The 23,366-nt window shown below is 35.7% G+C and overlaps 1 protein-coding gene across 1 annotated transcript in view; it reads left to right on the forward strand.

The window, feature by feature from the left end:
- The window catches only part of ANXA10 (annexin A10), a 97,934-nt gene that overhangs the window by 19,023 nt on the left and 55,545 nt on the right, over positions 1 to 23,366 (forward strand). The window contains exon 2 of the mRNA XM_033215627.1: positions 16,438 to 16,519. Coding sequence (XP_033071518.1) covers positions 16,438 to 16,519 — 82 coding nt within the window. The remainder of the gene's footprint in view (positions 1 to 16,437; positions 16,520 to 23,366) is intronic.

Raw genomic sequence — 23,366 nt, forward strand, 5'->3', positions numbered from 1 at the left:
CTAATTAGTTTAAGGACCATCCAGCAAACACATACATACTGCCCCTCTTTTTTTTTTTTTTTTTAGCAATAATTTAAACTTTTATTTTAATTTCAGGGATCTAAGTGCAGGGTTTGTTACATAGGTAAACTTGTGTCATGAAAGTTTGTTGTACCTGATAGTTATTTTTCCTGATCATCTCCCTCCTCCCAAAATCCACCCTCTGAAAAGATCCAGTGTGTGCTGTTCCCCTCTGTGTGTCCATGTGTTCTTATCATTTAGCTTCCACTTATAAGTGAGAACATGCGATATTTGGTTTTCTGTTCCTGTGTTAATTTGCTAAGGATAATGGCCTCAGGCTCCAACCATGTGCCTGCAGAGGTCATGGTATCGTTTGTTTTTATGGCTGCATAGTATTCCATGGTATATATGTACCACATTTCTTTTTCTTTTTCTTTTTTTTTTTGAGACAGGGTCTTACTCTGTAGCTTAGGCTGGAGTGCAGTGATACAATCTCAGCTCACCACAACCTCCACCTCCAGGGCTCAAGCAATCCTCCCATCTCAGCTTCCCAAGTAACTGGGACCAAAAGCATATACCACCATGCCCAGCTAATTTTGTATAGAGATAGAGTTTTGCCATGTTGCCTGCTTAGGCTGGTCTGGAACTCCTGGGCTCAAGCAATCTGCCCGCCTCAGATTCCCAAAGTGCTGGAATTTCAGACATGAGTCACCACGCCCAGCCTCTACCTCGTTTTATTTATCCAGTCTATCACTGGTGGGCATTTAGGCTGATTTCCTCTTGATGCTGAATAACCCTATCATGGGGAAAACCTGCTACCTTCACTCCCCCAAAATACCACCAGCTAAAATCTATTCCAATTAACCTCTATTGAAAGTTCATGACCACAGATGGGTTTACACAGTGGTTGTGCAAATAACTTAAAATCAAATATTAGACATTCTGTTCTTAACAAATTTCGGCAACCCAGACAATGGGAATTTCTTTTTGGGTGTCTTTCTTACCCTCTTTCCATCCCTCCCTACAATACACAAACACACACACACACACACACACACACACTCCCCTCTTTCTTCTTTCTTTTCGAACTGACATAAAAATAAGAGCTCATCCTTGTACAATTTTGTTTTTACTTGTAGGGTCCTTTGAAAATGGAAATGTTTTTATTCACATAAGTGAAAAAAAGTCTTAATAGTATATGTTATTTTATTTTACACAAATTACAGCTATAAAGGAAAGGGCACTAACCGTGAAGTTAAATTTGGATTTGAATGTTGGCTTCATGAGTCAATACCTGTGTGGCTTTAAACAACTTACTCAGCCTCATAGTCTTCTCGTGTGTGAAATAAGATTAATATTATCAGTCTCACAAGACCGCTGAGGTGATTACCAAGGAAATGCAGGTGAAGATGCCTAGAGCATAGCCTGCTTATATGAATAATGAATTTTTAAAACCACTGGGTAAACAAAAGATGTCACTGTGGTACATGGATTTTTTTATACTTTATAAACATTCTCTGAGCTCACATTACATGTAAGGCACTGCCCTAGATGCTTTGAAAAGCAAGAAAAGAAAGTACCTGCCCTCCAGAAGTTTTAAATTTAGAGATAAAGACAAATGCAAAAAAAAAAAAAAAAAAATGGAAGGCCATGTGTAATAGAGATGCAAAGAGAATAGTAATAATACTTGGTAAAATCTGTAAAGACTTCACATAATGTAGTTTGAGTATGAGCTAGCTCTGAAATTTTGCGTGGAATACAATCCATATAGATAAAACATGTGCAGAAAAAAAAATTTGACTTTTTGAATCTAAGAAATCACTATTAAACAGTCTATTGACAAGCACGAGTAAAACCCAAAGACTGAGCCTACAGATGTGACCAGCTTGGAGATTTTAGACAAAATCACTATATTCCATTTGTCTTCTTCTGAATCTATGCATCTTTGTGTAAATTATATGTGCAGTATTCCTTTGAGTCAATTTTGTTTTGCATGAGCCAGTAATGGGCCGGTGACCATTTACTTCAAGAATAACAGAAGTATGGTGTTTATTATGGCATCCTCTATAGCCAGAATAACAAAATAAAATAAATAAATAAAAGAATGAGTATCTCCAGATATCGCCCCCACTCCCCCCCCAAAATAACTAGAACTTTCAGTAAGCTACTGAATCAGAGAGGCAAAAAAGCACCATTTTAACTTTTCATATTTTATTTATTATTGTAGAAGAAATCCAATATGCAATTTGTTTTAATAACTAAGAAAAACATCCCATTATGGAATAAAGGTGGTATTCTAAACTGGTGTCATTTTTCATATAGGATGATTACCAACCAGAGCTCAGTAAGGCAAATATTTTTCCAGAAGTAGGGATGTGTTTGAGCCAAATCCACTCTCGTTTTTTTAAATCCATGTTCTTTGTGACCTAACAATGAAGTCTGATTCATTGAAGTCACTAAGTGATGAAATACTATGAAATTTACTAGCAATTATTTATCCATTTAATTTTATAAATTTCCTCCAGTTTCACTAATATCAACAAATTTTTCACACAGACACACACACACACACGGTGGTGTTATTAACAGCTTTATTACTCTGTATCTCATTAGTCTTAGCCTTGGCTAATTGTAAACATCAAATCCATCATAAAATAATAAGTACTCAGCCAGGCACATGTGGTCCCAGCTACTCAGGAGGCTAAGGTGGGAAGATCACTTGAGCCTGGTTGGTTGAGGATGCAGTGAGCCATGATTGCACCACTGCACTCCAGCCTGGGCAACAGAACAAAATCCTGTCTCAAAAATACTAATAAGAAGAAGAGGTATTCAAATATCTCTGAAAGCAATTCTGAAATACTTATCCCAAAGTGATATTTGAACAACTGGAAAATGTGTGTGTTTTCCAAAATAACTCCTTTTAACGATACAGCCTTAAGATTAAATTTATGCTGTAATTTGTCTAATCTTTAGCAGGAACACATCACAAAACTTCATGGATTTTTTTTTTTTATTCTTTAAGTTCTAGGATACATGCGCACAATGTGCAGGTTTGTTACATATGTATACATGTACCATGTTGGTATGCTGCACCCATTAACTCGTCATTTACATCAGGTATAACTCCCAATGCCATCCCTCCCCTCTCCCCGCTCCCCCTAATAGGCCCCGGTGTGTGATGTTCCCCTTCCCGAGTCCAAGTGATCTCATTGTTCAGTTCCCACCTATGAGTGAGAACATGTGGTGTTTGGTTTTCTGTTCTTGTGATAGTTTGCTGAGAATGATGGTTTCCAGCTGCATCCATGTCCCTATAAAGGACACAAACTCATCCTTTTTTATGGCTGCATAGTATTCCATGGTGTATATGTGCCACATTTTCTTAATCCAGTCTGTCACTGATGGACATTTGGGTTGATTCCAAGTCTTTGCTATTGTGAATAGTGCCGCAATAAACATACGTGTGCATGTGTCTTTATAGCAGCATGATTTATAATCCTTTGGGTATATACCCAGTAATGGGATGGCTGGGTCATATGGTATTTCCAGTTCTAGATCCTTGAGGAATCGCCATACTGTTTTCCGCAATGGTTGAACCAGTTTACAATCCCACCAACAGTGTAGAAGTGATCCTATTTCTCCACATCCTCTCCAGCACCTGTTGTTTCCTGACTTTTTAATGATTGCCATTCTAACTGGTGTGAGATGGTATCTCATTGTGGTTTTGATTTGCATTTCTCTGATGGCCAGTGATGATGAGCATTTTTTCATGTGTCTGTTGGCTGTATGAATGTCTTCTTTTGAGAAATGTCTGTTCATATCCTTTGCCCACTTTTTGATGGGGTTGTTTGTTTTTTTCTTGTAAATTTGTTTGAGTTCTTTGTAGGTTGTGGATATTAGCCCTTTGTCAGATGAGTAGATTGCAAAAATTTTCTCCCATTCTGTAGGTTGCCTGTTCACACTGATGGTAGTTTCTTTTGCTGTGCAGAAGCTCTTTAGTTTAATTAGATCCCATTTGTCAATTTTGGCTTTGTTGCCGTTGCTTTTGGTGTTTTAGACATGAAGTCCTTGCCCATGCCTATGTCCTGAATGGTATTACCTAGGTTTTCTTCTAGGGTTTTTATGGTATTAGGTCTAACATTTAAGTCTCTAATCCATCTTGAATTACTTTTCATATAAGGAGTAAGGAAAGGATCCAGTTTCAGCTTTCTACTTATGGCTAGCCAATTTTCCCAGCACCATTTATTAAATAGGGAATCCTTTCCCCATTTCTTGTTTTTCTCAGGTTTGTCAAAGATCAGATGGCTATAGATCTGTAGTATTATTTCTGAGGGCTCTGTTCTGTTCCATTGGTCTATATCTCTGTTTTGGTACCAGTACCATGCTGTTTTGGTTACTGTAGCCTTGTAATATAGTTTGAAGTCAGGTAGCATGATGCCTCCAGCTTTGTTCTTTTGACTTAGGATTGTCTTGACAATGCGGGCTCTTTTTTGGTTCCATATGAACTTTAAAGCAGTTTTTTCCAATTCTGTGAAGAAAGTCATTGGTAGCTTGATAAGGATGGCATTGAATCTATAAATTACCTTGGGCAGTGTGGCCATTTTCACGATATTGATTCTTCCTATCCATGAGCATGGTATGTTCTTCCATTTGTTTGTGTCCTCTTTGATTTCACTGAGCAGTGGTTTGTAGTTCTCCTTGAAGAGGTCCTTCACATCCCTTGTAAGTTGGATTCCTAGGTATTTGATTCTCTTTGAAGCAATTGTGAATGGGAGTTCATTCATGATTTGGCTCTCTGTTTGTCTGTTACAGGTGTATAAGAATGCTTGTGATTTTTGTACATTAATTTTGTATCCTGAGACTTTGCTGAAGTTGCTTATCAGCTTAAGGAGATTTTGGGCTGAGATGATGGGGTTTTCTAAATATACAATCATGTCATCTGCAAACAGGGACAATTTGACTTCTTCTTTTCCTAACTGATTACACTTTATTTCTTTCTCTTACCTGATTGCCCTAGCCAGAACTTCCAACAATATGTTGAATAGGAGTGGTGAGAGAGGGCATCCCTGTCTTGTGCCAGTTTTCAACCGGAATGCTTCCAGTTTTTGCCCATTCGGTATGATATTGGCTGTGGGTTTGTCATAAATAGCTCTTATAATTTTGAGAAAAGTTCCATCAATACTGAATTTATTGAGAGATTTTAGCATGAAGGGCTGCTGAATTTTGTCAAAGGCCTTTTCTGCATCTATTGAGATAATCATGTAGTTTTTGTCTTTGGTTCTGTTCATATGCTGGATTACGTTTATTGATTTGCATATGTTGAACCAGCCTTGCATCCCAGGGATGAAGCCCACTTGATCATGGTGGATAAGCTTTTTGATGTGCTGCTGGATTCAGTTTGCCAGTATTTTATTGAGGATTTTTGCATCGATGTTCATCAGGGATATTGGTCTAAAATTCTCTTTTTTTGTTGTGTCTCTGCCAGGCTTTGGTATCAGGATGATGTTGGCTTCATAAAATGAGTTAGGAAGGATCCCCTCTTTTTCTATTGATTGGAATAGTTTCAGAAGGAATGGTACCAGCTCCTCCTTTTACCTCTGGTAGAATTCAGCTGTGAATCCATCTGGTCCTGGACTTTTTTTGGTTGGTAGGCTATTAATTATTGCCTCAATTTCAGAGCCTGCTATTGATCTATTCAGGGATTCAACTTCTTCCTGGTTTAGTCTTGGGAGAGTGTAAGTGTCCAGAAAATTATTCATTTCTTCTAGGTTTTCTAGTTTATTTGAGTAGAGGTGTTTATAGTATTCGCTGATGGTAGTTTGTATTTCTGTGGGGTCAGTGGTGATTCCCCTTTATCATTTTTTATTGCGTCTATTTGATTCTTCTGTCTTTTCTTCTTTATTAGTTTTGCTAGCGGTCTATCAATTTTGTTGATCTTTTCAAAAAACCAGCTCCTGGATTCATTGATTTTTTTTGGAGGGTTTTTTGTGTCTCTATCTCCTTCAGTTCTGCTCTGATCTTAGTTATTTCTTGCCTTCTGCTAGCTTTTGAATGTGTTTGCTCTTGCTTCTCTAGTTCTTTTAATTGAACTTCATGGTTTCTTATAACACTCTTTGTATTACCAGCTGCATTTACCAACTCTTTGTGAATAGGGATTGAATCTTCCATGTGGAGCTCTGCCATTGTACGGTGAGTCCTCACCTAATGTCATGGATAGGCTCTTGGTATCTGCACCTTTAAGGAAAACAATGTATAACAAAATCAATTTTACCCATAGGCTAATTGATACATGCAAGAGTTAGCTTCCTACATCTCTCATCACAAAAACATCACTGAAGTTCTAAATAGACCAAAGACTTCCAATATTAAAATTGAAATAAATGTGAGCTATGCTTACATTGAAGAAAGATGAGTAAAAACAAGATAAGTGTTTACCAACTTATTCCAGTTCAGGGTTATGGGCAGCCCCAGAGCCTATCCCAGCAGCTCAGGCACAAGGCGGCAACTGACCTTGGCCAAGATGCCTGTCCACCACAGGGTGTACTCAGACAATACTCACTCATTCACTCACTCACTCACTCACTCACTCACTGACAGTGGGACCATGGGGACAAGCGGATGAACCTAATGTGCACATCAGTGGAATGTGGGAGAATATAGGAGCACTTGGAGAAAATCCACATAGACATAAAGAAAACATGCAAACTCCATACAGTGTCACTGCCGGGGATTCTTTTTTATTTTCTCACCAATTTATAACCAAACAATGTGGATCAAAATGACGTTACTAGAGGATCAGCTGTGTGAAAGAATTGAGGAGTTGTAAAACTCTAAAGAAACAAGGGGGAAAAAATGGGCTCTTGGCCTAATTAGCATGGGATAGCAAACAACTGAGCTTTCAAAAGATTAGCTATACACATAAGCATTTCCTCTTTCAGCTGAAATGGGTATAGTGAATATTATGTGATGATCAGTGTCCCAGCAGTCCCAGCCGTGTCCCAGCCATGTATTTTCTATTTCGGGGAGGAAGCTATTGTCACTCTGCAGGTTCTCACTCACTTTGATTTATGCTGTGCTCTCAGCTCCTGAAAAGTTCTTTAGAACAACCTGAGAAGTGACTGTAGTCTGATTGCTCTCTCGGAGCAGTAGGGATTCTATGATGGCACTAGTAGTGTTCTGTCTTTTGTAATGAGTTCCAGTAACAAATGGGGAGTTAGTACCCAAACTATGGAGAACCTGGCTGGTATTTTGCGCAAAAAGGGTGTACTCTCCTTAGAAAATATACTCTGTACTCTAGAGGATTTGCCCTTCAGAGCCATTTCATGATGGGGAAGCAGACTTTTAGAGATTTGCTTTTAAAAAATATATGTGTATATATATTTTTTTAACCAAGAAGAAAACAATTCTGCAAACATTGCTGAAATGTGTAAAGACACCTTCATGGTACATCCTATTTTTTACTTGGAGAAAGAAATAATATCAAGAAGCAAAAATTATTAATCATGTTTTTCGGCATTTTTGTATTAATTTATAACTAAGTCTAAAGTGTCTGGCTAACAGAGAACAATATTTGTGCAAATAAAGATGATAAAAACTAGCTGAAAATATTTCATATCTATGCTTGTTTTTATATTTACTCACTACATGATTTTTATTTAGTGTCTCTTGATATATACTTTTCTTCCACAATGTGTAAGATTCTATCTCGTAAGTCTTGTTCTCTTCTCTTCTTAGTTCTAAGCATTTACTACTATTTCGATTTGTGATGAGGAAATAAGACTGGAAATAATATGACATAGTGAAAAAGGAACTAATACTGTCAGCCCGTAAAACTATCTCAGGAAATGAGGTGGAACCTCATAGAGATAACCTCGTTAAGAGGAGTCAGAAAAATGTACATTACACATCCACATAATTGGAAATAGGCCATGATAGCAAACTAGGAATTACCAAAATGATTGCAGATGTCCTTGACTCATAAGGCTGATTTTCATTTAGCACACCTTCTCATATACAGGTGGAGCGAAGCAAGCAATTGTCACGGAATCACAGAATTGTTGATTTTCAATTGAGTTCTGAGTTCTTCCAAAGCAACCACCATACAATGGGACTGTGTTTATGCTACATGATTTATAGGTACCTGGATTTAATAGCTTAGACTGAGCTTTGCAGTTCAGCTGTATATGTTTCAAAATGTTTAGAGCCATATTAATATGTATCTCTTTGGTTAATATATGAGATATTTTGAAATATTGTTATACATGGCAAACAATTGGTTAGTTACAAGCCCAGCCAAAGTGCTAGGCCTTGAACTTTGAGAAACAGAAAGTACTGCACAAAGCATGATTTCTAATTATGGGGCGCATGAAATTTGGTTGTGTCCCCCAAACAAATTATTTCCGTGATAAGATAGCACTGGAAAATAAGTATATACACACCAGATGAACTGGTACAAGAAATTAGGAGAGGATTTTAAGTTTTTTGGCTCAGCACCAGATAAATTCGGATTCAGGCCTCTTCTTTGCCACTCAGTAGCTGTATTGCCACAGTAAGTTCCTTACCTTTGCTGTGTCTCACTTTTTTCATTTACAAAATGGGGAATAATATAGCTGTAATAGCACAGGGTAGCTTCGAGGATGAAATACAATACCGAGAAATAGAGCTTTGCAATACTTAACACTCTGTAAACGGCAGCTATTATAGCAACTCATGAAAGATTATTTATAAGTTTGGTGACCAGAAAACACTTAATGGAGACGAGGTTTTACTGGAACATTGAAATATATTATGAACTTCATAAATGTGAAACTCATTGGAAAAAAGTCAAAATAGGAAGCCTCGAACCTAGAAATATTACCAGATGTGAAAACTTGTTAAATAATTTTTATTTAAAGCTGGTTTCCTAGAAATATAAAATTTCCAAGCAATGTCTTTCCACCTGTTGCAATCTAATCAAGCGTAAAATTTTCACCTCAAGTAAAACATCACTCATAAGCACCTGTTGGGGGAAAAATACTTGTTGGCAAAATTCATTTAAGAAAATATTAACACTTCAGGAACAAAAAAGCCTGGGTAAATAACTGGTTATAAGACTTAACTTTATTAATATATTTCTAGAAATTTATTGGAATATTGTTGGACAATTGTGGTCATTTTGGTAATGGTACAGAATGTACACATAATAAATTTTGATGATGTCATCATATTAATAAACTACCTAAATTATTAACAGGGAGAAGAGGGAAGTTAGGAAGCAATGTGAAAGTATCAATATCCTCATCTTTTACATAATGTTTGTATTTGAATCCATCTAAAATTGAAAAATTGTTTATAAAATATAATGACTTAATGTTAATGTTTTTATCTCTTAACCTGAAAGTGACACTTTAAAATGTCAGTACTAATAGTGCTTATGGTGGATCTGTTAAAAATCAGCACATTTTTTCAATATCACTTCATTAGATTTTTTTCATTTAATCTAAGTGGTATTTATCCCAAATTGCATTTAGTAAAAGGTATTTCTTGCTTTATATCCAGATCTAGGAAACAGCTACTTTGGCCCATAAGGAAAAAATCATTTAGCTGTCTGCCTAAGTTTTTGGCACTTCATTCAGTGTATTTCTGTTTCTTTAAATATACAAGTTTTTAAAAAGCAATTTTATCCTTTAAAAATATTTATTCTCCTAATCATGTTTTCATTTGATGTTTATATTTTTTAATTCTGAGTAGTGAGACTGAGGGTTTTTAAAAATTATTTGTAGTTTTCTTCATTGTTTACATTCTTTGAGTAAACACATGTCTTTTACACACACCGAAAAAAACACACACGTTCTAACAAGACATTAACTCTTTTCTATTTTTCACTTGAAGATTAGTCATTTTTCTTCAAATTCCATGGAATTTTGTTAGACTTTTATGATACAATGTATCATCTTCCTTGAATCCATTGTGTATATGCATTTAATTTACAATAGTAAAACTATATTACACATGTTAGCCATTTAACCTTCTTCGAAAAGTAACATGACATTTAGTTATTTGAATCTAGGAAAGTTAAATTCTATAAAATTACAATAAGTGTGGGCTACAATTTTAATCAAGATGCACATAACTTTTAACGTGAATAGTTTAATTCTTTTTTAATAATATCAGTTAATCTCAAAAATTTGATTAAAAACATTATCGAATAATTAAATGCTTAGAGCTAAAAACTGAGAGCAGTCTGTGCTTATTCAACAAAGATCCAAGTTTCATTGTTTTAGAATATTAAAAATCGTATTTTCATGTTATAGTATACACTAAAAATATTTATTTCCCATATACCCTCAATTTTTTTTCATTGAACATGTTCTTTTCACAGGGAAACATTCCCTTTAGCTTTTCAGCTCTTTTGTTTGTTTTGTTTTGTTTTGTTTTTGTTTTTCTGAGATGGAGTCTTGCTCTGTCTCCCAGACTGGAGTGCAGTGGTGCAATCTCCCCTCACTGCAACCTCCACCTCCCGAGTTCAAGAAGTTCTCTGCCTCAGCCTCCCGAGTAGCTGGGATTACAGGCACCCGCCACCACACCCGGCCACTTTCGGTATTTTTCATAGAGATGGGGTTTCACTGTCTTGGCCGGGCATGTCTTGAACTCCTGACCTTGTGATCCACCCACCTTGCCTCCCAAAGTGCTGGGATTACTGGCGTGAGCCACCATGCCGGGCCAGTTTTTCAGCTTTTTAATCCTCCATTTGATCTTCCGTGAATGAGACTCATTCTCTCAAATCCATATCCATTGAAATCTCTTCAGATCTGTGGTGTTTTGATATTGTTTCTAAACCTCCTAATCTCATTAGAAATATAAGGGTAATAAGAGGATGGAGAGGAAGTTTCTGACTGAGATCAGGTGATCAGAAAATAGTTACCTCTGACTGGATTGTCTAGAAAGTAATTTACCTTGAAATTTGCACATATATTTTAAGCCCAATATAATACTATGTACTATAGAACTAAATTCCACTTGTGTGAATTACAACTACTGAGGCAATACCTAGAACTGAAGTCAATATATCATATTGTATTAGGCCATTCTTACATTGCTTTAAAGAAATACCTGAGACTGAGTAATTTATAAGGAAAAGAGGTTGTGAGGACAGCCTCAAGCCATGAGGGATCTGCCCCTGTGACCCAACGCCTCCCATTAGGCCCCACCTCCAACACTGGAGACACATTTCAACAGGAGATTTGGAGGGGACACATATTCAAATCATGTCACATTCTTAGCTTCATTTCAACTTAATTTTGTGAAGGAATTTGTGTAATCAAAATTCTTCTAGTCTATTGAAAACTTTGAAAAGGCGAAATCAGAAATTATTTCAAATCAAATACAGTACTATTAATAAAATTACACTGCACAAAATCTATGATATTGAGAGCTTACGGTCTAGAAGAAGCAGGAAACCATGTAGGTTTTTGTGGGGTTCTACATATAAGATTGCCTCAACTACCCTGAGTATGCAATATGGAGTCCAAGGCCTTCCCAGGTTTCTTCGGACTCCTAGCATCTTATGCTGCCTTTATTCTTTCCCTGTGTGAGCTCTATAGCTGTGCATTGTTGAAGAAACCAAGCTGAGTAGCAGTTAAAATGGTAAAAACAAACAAACAAACAAAAAACGACTTTATTTAGGAACTATTGCAATAGGGGAAAAGAGACTTCAGTATTGAATAGAACTGAGCTCAATTCCAAATATATCATGGATAAGTGGGGATTTATATTCAAGGGAGGCAGTCTGGAATGAAAAATTACTGAGATTAAGCATCAAAAGTAGAAGGTTGATTCTGGTTTAATGTACCTAACAGGAATCTTGCTGAAGGCAGGCCGGAGTGACCAGCCAGCACTTGGGGGATGAGGAATTTGATCAGACATTGAGGTTCATCAGATATCACAGTTGGGACATTTTCTTTAAACTGACTTAGCAAGATTCTCATTACAATTGAGTGATGCCAAGACTGAGAGACCCCCAAATGTAGATGTCTAGTTGGGAACAGGATTCAAAGGTGCCCAACTAAAGTTTGACTAACTAAAGTTTAAACTGAACAGAGCCTTTGTCAGCATGTTGTATTTTTTTTCACCCAGACAAACCCAAATAACTCCTTCTTTTCCCCAACTTCTACTTAAAAAAAAAAAAATCACTTATAACAACCTTTTAACAAATGTTAATGAAAAATTGTTACTAATAAGGAAGGTGAGGTCACAGAGAGGAATTTTGCCTCATTTTCCATTCTTGTTCCTTGTTAGGTATCTTCCCAAATTATTTCCTGGAGATCCAAATTCTTCTTCCTTTACTTGCAAGAACAGTTCTATTTCCAGATTTGCACAGCCGCTCACATTCAGGTTTACTCTCAAGAAAACTCAGGAAGCCTTGCTAATAGGACCCGCTATTCTCAGAAAGCCAGTAGAATTAAAAATGGAAATTTTCTGCTGAAGTGCAATTGATGCTCTAGTAGCGTGTGCTACAGTTCCATGCCCAGGATAAAATAGAGGGCACCAGGATGGGAGTGGACAGTCCTACTAGAGGCATCATGAATGGCGCCATGTAAAAGATGACTCTAGAGCCAAAGCTTGAAAGATAACATCTTGTATAGATGTTTGCCGTGATCATAAGGTGAAGTCAAGAGATGGGAGTTGGGGAGGAAATATTCACACAGATGGAACACAATGAACAATGACACAGAAGTTCCTTTTAGCTGGAGTGTGTGACTGTGAGTCACGGTATGGGAACAGGGGCTCAGGAGAGAGAAAATAAAATATGAAACTATCCAGGGAGTAAAGAATCAGGTCATGAAGAATGTTGTATACTCTGTTAAAATATTTGAAGTGAATCCCATGAGTCATCTATTCTGAGTCACAGGAATATGTTATGGCATGCATTGAAAATGTTTAACACTGAAGAACCAAAGTTTGACTTTTTCTATCCTATGTGATTCCTACATTGCTTATATGATACTGTCACTCAGTTGGATGGCAATATACTTTCTTGAGTGGGCACGAATGGGATGTACTTAAAGGTATAGCATACTGGGACATGTTCATAAGCCTAGATGCTCCCAAGGATGTTTCTTTCTTCTGAAAACCATGTATCATGTAGGCCAGAGTACAAAACGAATATTGAGAAGCATTGTTTTGGGCATTAAAGATTTTAAGGCTGGAAGGGCAAATAATATTTGATCTTTTAGAAGGATCATTTTGGTAGACAAATAGGATCTACCTGGCAGCTTGTCAGATATAACTGAAAGAAAAATTGGCAAAGGTCTGTATTAAGTAGTAATAGCAGAAATTAAAAGAAGGCAAATTACATGAAAAGTATTGTAAGGCTAGGAATGAGGGAATGAGACTGAAGGGCTCATTAGCTGTGGAAGGGTAAGGAAGAGAAACAATGTGTTCAGTAATCCACCCTTTAGTGTTCCTTGTGTTTAAAGCCATTGAAACCACTTTGGAAGAACTCCTGGGAGACATGAGGCAGAGGGGGATAAACGGCTGAAGACCTTTAGGAGAGTTTAGAGCATTTAGTTCTGTCCAAAGTAAAATCCCAAGGAGCAATGCTCCAAAGCTAAGTCGATGCCATGTTCAGGGTAAATGCCTCATGAAAGGAAATCCTAAGATTCCTGTACAATTTCCTCTTAGGACTCTTAAAGTCTTTAATTAACTAGAGATATAGTATCAACTGCACTAAAACTAAGGTACTTCAAACACACTGAATTATCCATTGAAATTCACACTCTAGCACATGTCTTATTAGTCAAACTGTCACCTTGCCTAGCTGACATTTCAAACCCAAAAAGTCTTGAGGCACTCAGATTGTCAAGGTGCATGTGACTCAAAAGCCACATGAGAAAAAGTATTCAAATGTGGGAAGCCTAGGGATGTTGGATCTGGAGGGATGTGGTTTTATGAATCCTGGCCACCTAATTGGCTATAAGTGAAATATGATCCATATGTTGATGTACCTATTGATATGAGATAGTAAAAATATTTTTATCAACTTCACATGCAAAACAAATGTGTTTTTTTTTTCCAGTTTGTACTAAGTCTCAGGAATTAATAAATTTGAAATTTTTCTGTCATTTAATATATTCACGGAGGTGGAAAGATAGTTTCTAGAACCAAATTTTAAACATACAAATTACTCATACTCTTCTGTATAGTAAGTTTATGTGGCTGTTTATTCTGTCTTCTAAAAGGAGCACATTCTTTATTCCTTTTTCAAAACCCAAATTCATATGTAACTAGAAGCAAATATTATATTTTGATTACCTTGTGGTAAAACTTAAATAGAGATGACAGGTATTACAAGTTATTTTGCCTTAGACAAATTATATATACTATTTCTAAATCTGGCCATTTTCAAAGAAATGAAAAAATCTTGATACATATGGATATACATTATTTCTCATTGTCACATTGAAAAAATGTACATTTTTTCAAAATTTCCAATTTACTCTAAGGCCAGAGTAAAAAAAAAAAAATCATGCATATAAAAAGGGCATTGTTCGAAAGGTATACATTCTGGAAAACTCCTAAAACAGTCTCTGACTGTTCAAGGTAACTTTTCATGGTAAACTGCCATTATTAGGTTAAGTTAAAAATGTGTCTCAAAAAAAATTAGTAGGTTAAATTACATTTAGTTAACCAAGAAATCTGTGTTTATTGAAAACATGCTATTTGCCTCAGTTCGGGTTTACATGATAGCTCAACTGGGATTCGAAATTAGCCACTCTTGCAACTTGTATTGCTTCTTTTTGTTTCATTCTTTGCATTGTTATAAAGTGTTACCACTGGAACTCAAATCAAATTGTATCACTCTTTTACTTAGTAACCTTGTGGCTGCCACCTCCAACTATCTTTTGCAACTTATATACAATCAGCTGTGGAAAGGCTGCAGTCCCACTTCCCAGATCACTTATTCATTCATACATGTGGTTGGGGGAAATTTACACCCTCTCATCTAGGACCAGCTCTTTCCCCCACATCTTCTTCTCCAGGGTAATTCTTATGAGTCTGTCTGATATATTTATTTCTGTTATGTTTTCCTGATGCAAAACATTAACCACGATAAGTATAATGATTGAAAGAATCTGCATAATTCACAGAATAAGAATTCCACTAATTTGTACTTCTAGGAATGAAAATATAGACATATCACAATCATCATGTTTTTTGGTCTACTTCAAATAGATAACTTCATATTTATTAATATCAGTGAGGTAGAATTCAAACTGAATTCATTTCTCAGTTTTGAGTTCTTAGTCCTTCAAATTCCTTTTACAAATATTTTCGTATCAGTATATGTATATTCTTTTAGCTCGAAATTATGGTCTAGTCCTGTTCTCATTAGTTAACTAACTTAATTAATAGGAATGTCTGAGTTCATCTCAGGGCCTAGAAGACTCATTTGCTGTGGGAAGGCATAAATTCCCCAATGTGTCTGGGCATGCTGACAACAAACAGGGAGAGCTGCCCTTCTTAATAAATTTTGATTGACAGCTGTATTGTGCTGAGTGTGATTATATGGTGGCTAGTCCTGGCGGGTTCAGTCTAAAATAATGCACCATGTGGATCACAAGCCTGCTTTAAATGTTCTACCATTTTATGATTGTCAGGAGAGAGAATTTAAATAGAATGTATGTCAAGTTTTTATGTTTACCTCTGCAGTCATGAGCTTTGGCTAGATAATCTCTGCCTTATCTATATCACCTGGATTTCTATGAAGCTCATAATCCAAATTCAATTATTTTTATTTTTTTCTAATATAATTTTAAGGTCCCTTATATAGAAAAAAGCTGTGGTAGCAAGTGCCATTTCTAATTCATATGAATGAAATGAATCCCACCAATACAGTACTCTTTTTCAGTTTCTATAAAATAAGCTCCATTCCTTTAAAAAAACTTACTGTTAGTCAAGAGGATATATATTATTAATTTGATTCTTACATTTTTTTACAACTGGTTTTGGTATCATGGTCTCTTATTTGAATAATAGATGCCAACGGATAGTAGTAGAGACCAATGGATAAAATGAACTCAACCAAATTTTCTCTCAGCAACTGACACACAAGTAAGGCATTTGTTTAACACGCCTTGTGTGTATGTCTTGTAGTAATGTAAACATTCAGAATATACTTTCATTTGTCTGGAAAACAATGTTGATTTTTTTTTTTTTTTTTTGCCTCCTGAGTAGCTGGGATTACAGGCGCCATCACTCCCAGTTAATTTGTCGTATTTTTAGTAGAGACAGGGTTTCATCATGTTGGCCAGGTTGGTCTTGAACTCCTGACCTCAGGTGATCGCCTGCCTCTGCCTCCCAAAGTGCAGGGATTACAGACGTGAGTCACCGCGCCCAGCCACGATGTTGAAACATTAACATGAATCATTACAATCACTTTCTCATTGATTTTCCCACCAGGTGCAAGGAACCATCTTCCCAGCTCCCAATTTCAATCCCATAATGGATGCCCAAATGCTAGGAGGAGCACTCCAAGGATTCTGTAAGTCTGATTATTTCTACCATCTTTTATTGTAATTATTTTTTGCTTCACCTTGTTTTAATACTCTACTGTGGGTATAAAATAGCTAATGTCTTGCAAAACACAGATACAGATTAGACAAAAACTGAGCAAAGAAGTAGAATGAGAAGAAAAATTATATTAAAAAGACAATAATAATGAACAAATTTGCCTTTAGAAATTGCTTCTCTAGGCCGGGCGCGGTGGCTCAAGCCTGTAATCCTAGCACTTTGGGAGGCCGAGACGGGCGGATCACGAGGTCAGGAGATCGAGACCCTCCTGGCTAACATGGTGAAACCCCGTCTCTACTAAAAAATACAAAAAAAAACTAGCCTGGCGAGGTGGCGGGCGCCTGTATTCCCAGCTACTCAGGAGGCTGAGGCGGGAGAATGGCGTGAACCCAGGAGGCGGAGCTTGCAGTGAGCTGAGATCGACAGAGCGAGACTCCGTCTCAAAAAAAGAAAAGAAAAGAAAAGAAATTGCTTCTCTAATCTTAAAATGTTTGCCTTAAATCCCTAAGTGCCTCATCACTAACTACTAAATGAAATCTCAGCTAAAACACCTTAATCTAGGATAGAGCATTCTTTTTAACCTTTGCTTTTGTTTTCTAGCTTGCTTCATTTGCTATTTGCTATTTCCACTTCCAGTCAGATCAGACTTTTTGCTATTCCCCCAAAATGACTCTGCTTTTCACATCTCTGTAAATTGGCCCAATCACTTCACCTGGAATGCTATTGTCTTCTCTTGTCTTCAAAAATTCTCTTTCTTCAAGAGTCTGTTCAGCTAAGCCTTCCTCTTTGAATCCTTCTCTAGGCACTGCAAGTTCAATCAGCTATGCCAGCCCCCAGGCACCTTGCTTCCTACCTCTCACTCCCCTAATCTCATTTGCACTGTGCTTGTATTTGTCTCACCTGCTGACTGGACTGTGAACTCCCAGAGCTTGGAGTTTGACATAGAGGTGATTAGTAATGAATGAGACTAGAGTTTAGAAAAAAGAATATAGAGAGAGAAGAAGGCAGGAAAATTTTGGGATTCTTTTACAAATACATATATATATATAATTTTTAAGATATCATATGGAAGTATTAAACTTTCATATAGTTTCCTAGAATAAAACCTGTTTTAAGAAGACTCCTGATGAGCACAAAGATAAACATAGACAACATAAAAGAAATCTTTGCATAAGACATGCAAAACCTTTCCTAAGAAAGCAAGCTCTTAATTTTAAAGACAAGGTCGCTTTTACAGGAGCTTGACTGTGTGTGTGTATGCACGAATGCACATCTGTGTGTTTTATTCACTAGCATCATCCCACAGGAAAACAATAGAGGACTTAAAATATGCTTGCTAAAGCTGACTTTAGGAGTTTGCAATGCTTTCATGTCTTTTAAAATATCAATCATCACTAGAAAAATAAAAAGACAAGTTAACACAAAGTTATGAATTACCTTTTTATTGAGGAGTGCAATTTTTGCTTTAAAACTATAGATCACACAATCTGTTCACCAAAACGTTGGTTTTTTTTTTTTTTTTTTTGCTCCAGTTTCAATGTTCCTGTCATTGCAATTTTAGGGTCAGAATAACGATTCATTTGGACCATCATAATTTGTTGCTTGTCAGTGTGTTAGGCTGAAGTACATTAAGAGGTTTTGGCTTTTATTGCATGGTGTCCACTGTAGCATGCCAGAGCATGAACACAGCTCAAATTGCTTTAAAGGTCTATCCATCCTCATGACTCTGGCGAAGTGTTATTGAAAAAGACAATTACTAATGTTTTTCTAAGTTACTGTGTTTTATTTAGAAAAATCTGAAAGCAAAAACATATTCTGAAACAAATGAAAATGAGTAGCTTTGATATAAATTGCTTTAAGTTGTATAAAAATTTACTCATCATCTACAAAAGGAAGCAATTCTTAGTTAACATTCCCTAATAATGCAGTCTACTTTCCAATTTCTCATCATTTGAAGATACTTTCCAGCTCATGAATTCTTATGACTATTATTATTTTGTATCTATTAACATGTATAATTGCTAGGTCAGCCCTGTGAGATCCTGGACAACCGAATCATTTTTAACCTACATTCCTAAATCTTGACGAAGGAGAACACAAGTCAAAATTAAGCTTTTTTGAAACTCTCAGTGCTATTCAGAGTGGACATTCTCAGCTTGTTCCTGATCTTTCTGATCATTAAGTACAATGTTAGCTATAGGAGTTTTGAAAATGTTCACTATGAAGTTAAGGAAGTTCCCCTCTATTCTTAGTTTGCTAACACTTCTTATCTTGAATAGGTATTGGATTTTGTCAAGTGAGTTTTCTTCATCCGTTGATATAACCACATGATTTTTCTCCTTTTTCCTGTTGATGCAATGGATGACATTAACTGATTTTTAGACGGTGAACCTGCCTTGCATATCTGGAATAAATCCACTTAATCATGAATTATAATGCTTTGTATGCATTCTTATATTTGATTTTCATACTTTTTGAGGATTTTCGCATCTATCTATGCTCATGAGAAATGTTGGTCAGTAGTTTTCTTTTCTTGTTGTGCCTTTCTCTGATTTTGGTATTAGGATAAGGCTGACCTAGTAGAATGAGTTATGAAGCATTCTCTATGCGTCTAATTTCTGAAAGAGATTGTAGAAAATTGATATTTCTTTCTTAAAAGTTGGGTAGAATTCATAAGTGAAGACATATGGACCTAGTGCTTTCTATTTTGTGGGTTATAAATTACTGACTTAAGTTTTTGATAGATACGGGCCCATTCAGATTGTCTATGAGTTTGGATAGCTTGTGTCTTTGAAGAAATTGATCCATTTCATCTAGACTATCAAATTTGTGGCCTTAGAGTTGTTAATAATATTTTATTGTGATTTTAATGTCCATTGAGATTGGTAGTAACGGCTCCTGTTTCACTTCTGATATTAGTAAGGTTTTTTTTCCTCTCTCTCTGTCTCTCTCTCTCTCTCTCCTCTCTTGCTTTCTCTCTCTTTCCTTATCCTAGCTAAAGGCCTATAAATTTTATTGATGTTTTCCCTAAAAAAATCAGCTTTTGGTGCCATTGATGTTTTCTCTCGATTTTCCAATTTCAAATTCATTGATTATTGCTGTAATCTTTCTTTTCTTCTGTTTACATTAGATTTAATTTGCTCTTCTTTTCCCAGTTTCCTAAGATGCAAGCTTAGATTCTTGATTTCAGATTTCTTTTTGTTTTTCTAAATGCAATGTTATACATTTTTCTCTAAGCATTGCTTTTGCTGCATCTCATAAATTTTGAGTCATATTTTTACTTTCAATTTGTTTGAAATTTTTAAAAATTCTCTTGTTACTTCTTCTTTGTCCCATGTGTATTTAGAAGTGTGCTGTTTAATCTATGTGTATTTGGGGATTTTTCCAGCCGTCTTTCTGTTACTGATTTCTAGTTTAATTTCATTGTGGCCTCAAAGCATATTTTGTACGTTTTTTATTATTTTAAATTGTTAAGATGTATTTTGTGGTCCAGAATGTGGTCTATTTTGGTTAATACTACATGTAACTAGAGAAGAATGTGTATTCTGCTTTTGTGGCAATAAGTGTTCTATAGATGTTAATTCGTAATTGACAAATTACTCTAGAGTGTTAAATTGCTCAGGTATAACAGTGGATTCTTCTATTTCTCTTTGCAATTCTATTATTTTTTTTCCTCATCTCTTTTGGCACTCTGTTGTTTGGTACATACATATTAAAGTTTGTTATATCTTCTTGGAAAACTGACCCTTTTATCATTTTGTAATAACCCTTTTATTCCTGATAATGTTCTTTGCTTTGAAGTATTCTTTGTCTAAAATTAATATAGCTACTCCAACTTTCTTTTGATTGCATTAGCATGTTATATAATCCTTCATTCTTTATTCTTAATCTCTCTGTGTCTTTAGTGTTGATTTCTTGTAGATCACTTAGTGCTATCAAGAAATAGTTTCCCTCACCTCAGTTAAAATGAGTTTTATCCTAAAGACAGGCAGCAACAAATGTTGGCACGAATGCAGAGAAAAGAGTACCCTTGTACGTTGTTGCTGGGAATGTACATTAGTACCACCACTATGTGGAACAGTTTAAAGGTTCCTCAAAAAGAATTAAAAAGTGAGTTATACCATGTGACCCAGAAAATCCACTGCTGGGTATGTACCTAAAAGAAAGGAAATCAGTATGTCAAAGACATATCCTCATTCCTGTGTTTGTTCCAGCACTATTTACAGTAGCTCAGAGTTGGAAGCAACCTGTGCATCAACAGATAAATGGATAAAGAAAATGTAGTACAAATACTCAACAGAGTACAATTCAACCACAAAAAAGAATGAAATCCTGTCATTTGCAACAACATGGATGAAAGTGGAGATCATATGTTAAGTGAAATAAGCCAGGCACAGAAAGATAAACATTACCTGTTCTCACTTATTTATGAGATCTAAAATTCAAAACAATTGAACACATGGACATAAAAAGGTAGAAGGATGATTCCCAGAGGCTGTGAAGGGTAGTGGAGGGCTGCTGGGGACTTGGGGATGGTTCATGGGTACAAAACATAGTTGGAAAGAATGAACAAAACATACTATTTGATAGCACAACAGGGTGACTATAGTCAATAATAACTATGTATTTTAAAATATCTAAAACTGTGTAATTGGATTGTTTGCAACTCAATGGATAAATGCTTAAGGGGATGGGTAACCCATTTTTCATGATGTGCTTATTTCATATTGCATGCCTGTATCAAAACATCTTGTGTACTCCATAAATATATATACCTATTATGTAACCACAAAAATTAAAAATTAAGGAATAATTTTAAATTTTAGTAATAATTATTTTCTTGCCTAGGAGACCACTTTTACCTATTTGACCATACAGTCAATTCTCATTATTCACAAATGCTATATTTACAAATTTATCTACTCACTAAAATTGTTTTATAATCCCCAAATCAATATTCACAGATATTTCATGGTCATTTGCAGACAAGTGCAGAGAGGTGAAAAATTTTAATCACTAGAATGCATATTCCCAGTTGAAATCAAACAAGGTGACCTCTGCCGTCTTCTTTCAGCTTTCATGCTGTAAATAAATCCTTTATGCAGTCTATGTAGTGACACAATTTTGCATTTGTATGCTTTGCTTGGTGATTGTGCTGTTTAAAATGGCCCTAAGCGTAGTGTTGAAGTACTGCCTAGTGTGTTCCTATGCACAAAAAGAAGTATTCAAGAAAAAAATGTGTGTTACATAAATGAAATTCGAGAATTAGTTATAGTACTGTTGGCCATGAGTTTAATGTTAATGAATTAATAAAACAGTACATCCATAAAAAAGAATAGAAAATGTATTGATATATGCACGGTGCTGTTTGGAAAATGCTGAAGTAACATCTATTCTACATTATGAAGTATGGAAAAGATGAAAAAATAGCTGAATTTGTGGGTTCGTGAGATGCTAACTGATAACAAAATTAATAATTTTTAAAAATAATCAAAGTGGTCAGCTTTCTTTTGAAAGTAGTGTCAGGTGGCAGGTTAGAAAAAGTCTGTAGATCAGGAGGCTGTAGAAGAGCTTTAAAAATATCTCTTAAATGTTTATACAGGAGAAGGATATGTGGAAGGGTAGTTTTCAGTGCTAACAAGATGCTTGTTTCATAAGGACATTTGCAAACAAACATAATGCAAATGACATTTCAGTTGACAAAAGTATTGTAACCATAGGGTTGCAGAAACCTAACCCTGCATTTTCCCTAGGAACAATAGTTCAGTATTTACTAATTCAGTGTTCATGACAAATTTGTAGAATATAAATATCACATACAACAAGAGTCAATTGTACAAAATAAAATTTGATAAAATTGTGATGGTTCATTATGCCCAAATTTTCCATTTGGCGAACACTGTGAAACCCCGTCTCTACTAAAAAATACAAAAAACTAGCCGGGCGAGGTGGCGGGCGTCTGTAGTCCCAGCTACTCGGGAGGCTGAGGCAGGAGAATGGCGTGAACCCGGGAGGCGGAGCTTGCAGTGAGCTGAGATCCGGCCACTGCACTCCAGCCCCGGCGACAGAGCAAGACTCCGTCTCAAAAAAAAAAAAAAAAAAAAAAGAAATCCCTGACCTAAAGCAGTAGGAGAAGAAAGAGAAAAACATACAATGATTACAAAGAAGAAATCAAAGTTTTGATTATATGAAGAAGAAACTATGTATCTAGAAATTCAAGATTAATAAAAAGTTACTTAATATTATAAGAGAGTTCAGTAACTTTTCAAGATACAAAGTAAACACAAAAATCAATATCACTTCTTCAATTAAGCAATTATGTGTTAGGAAATAAAACAAAAATAACATAACTGGGAATATCAATAGAAGTGCAAATATAAATAACTTTAGCAAGATAAAGCTTCTTGTCATTAGCAAAAAGCTCCGCAAATCTTTACTAAGTCATTTAGAAAAGAAATAACCTTAAATAATAGGTTGGCAGAAATATCATGTAAGTGACAGAAAGACAACACTTACAAAATTTATTCCTAAATTTACCGTTATTTTAATTTAAAAATTATAATACAATTATTGAGATTCATATAAAATATCTCCAGAAGAATAAATAAACAAGAATTGCCATGAAAACTTAAAAAGAGAGAAATACAGAGGGCTAGATTGTGGATAATCTCAACAGAACAAGAACAAAAAACAAGACTATAATAATTTCATAAATGTGATAACGGTAAGAAGAAGACATAGAAAGTAATTTTAAAATCTTCTATTTATTATTAAAGATATGTCCACTTTAGAATGTCCATCATGCCATTAACAGATTC

This window comes from Trachypithecus francoisi, unplaced genomic scaffold (genome assembly GCF_009764315.1).
Source record: "Trachypithecus francoisi isolate TF-2019V2 unplaced genomic scaffold, Tfra_2.0 Lachesis_group1, whole genome shotgun sequence".
Classification (NCBI taxonomy): domain Eukaryota; kingdom Metazoa; phylum Chordata; class Mammalia; order Primates; family Cercopithecidae; genus Trachypithecus; species Trachypithecus francoisi.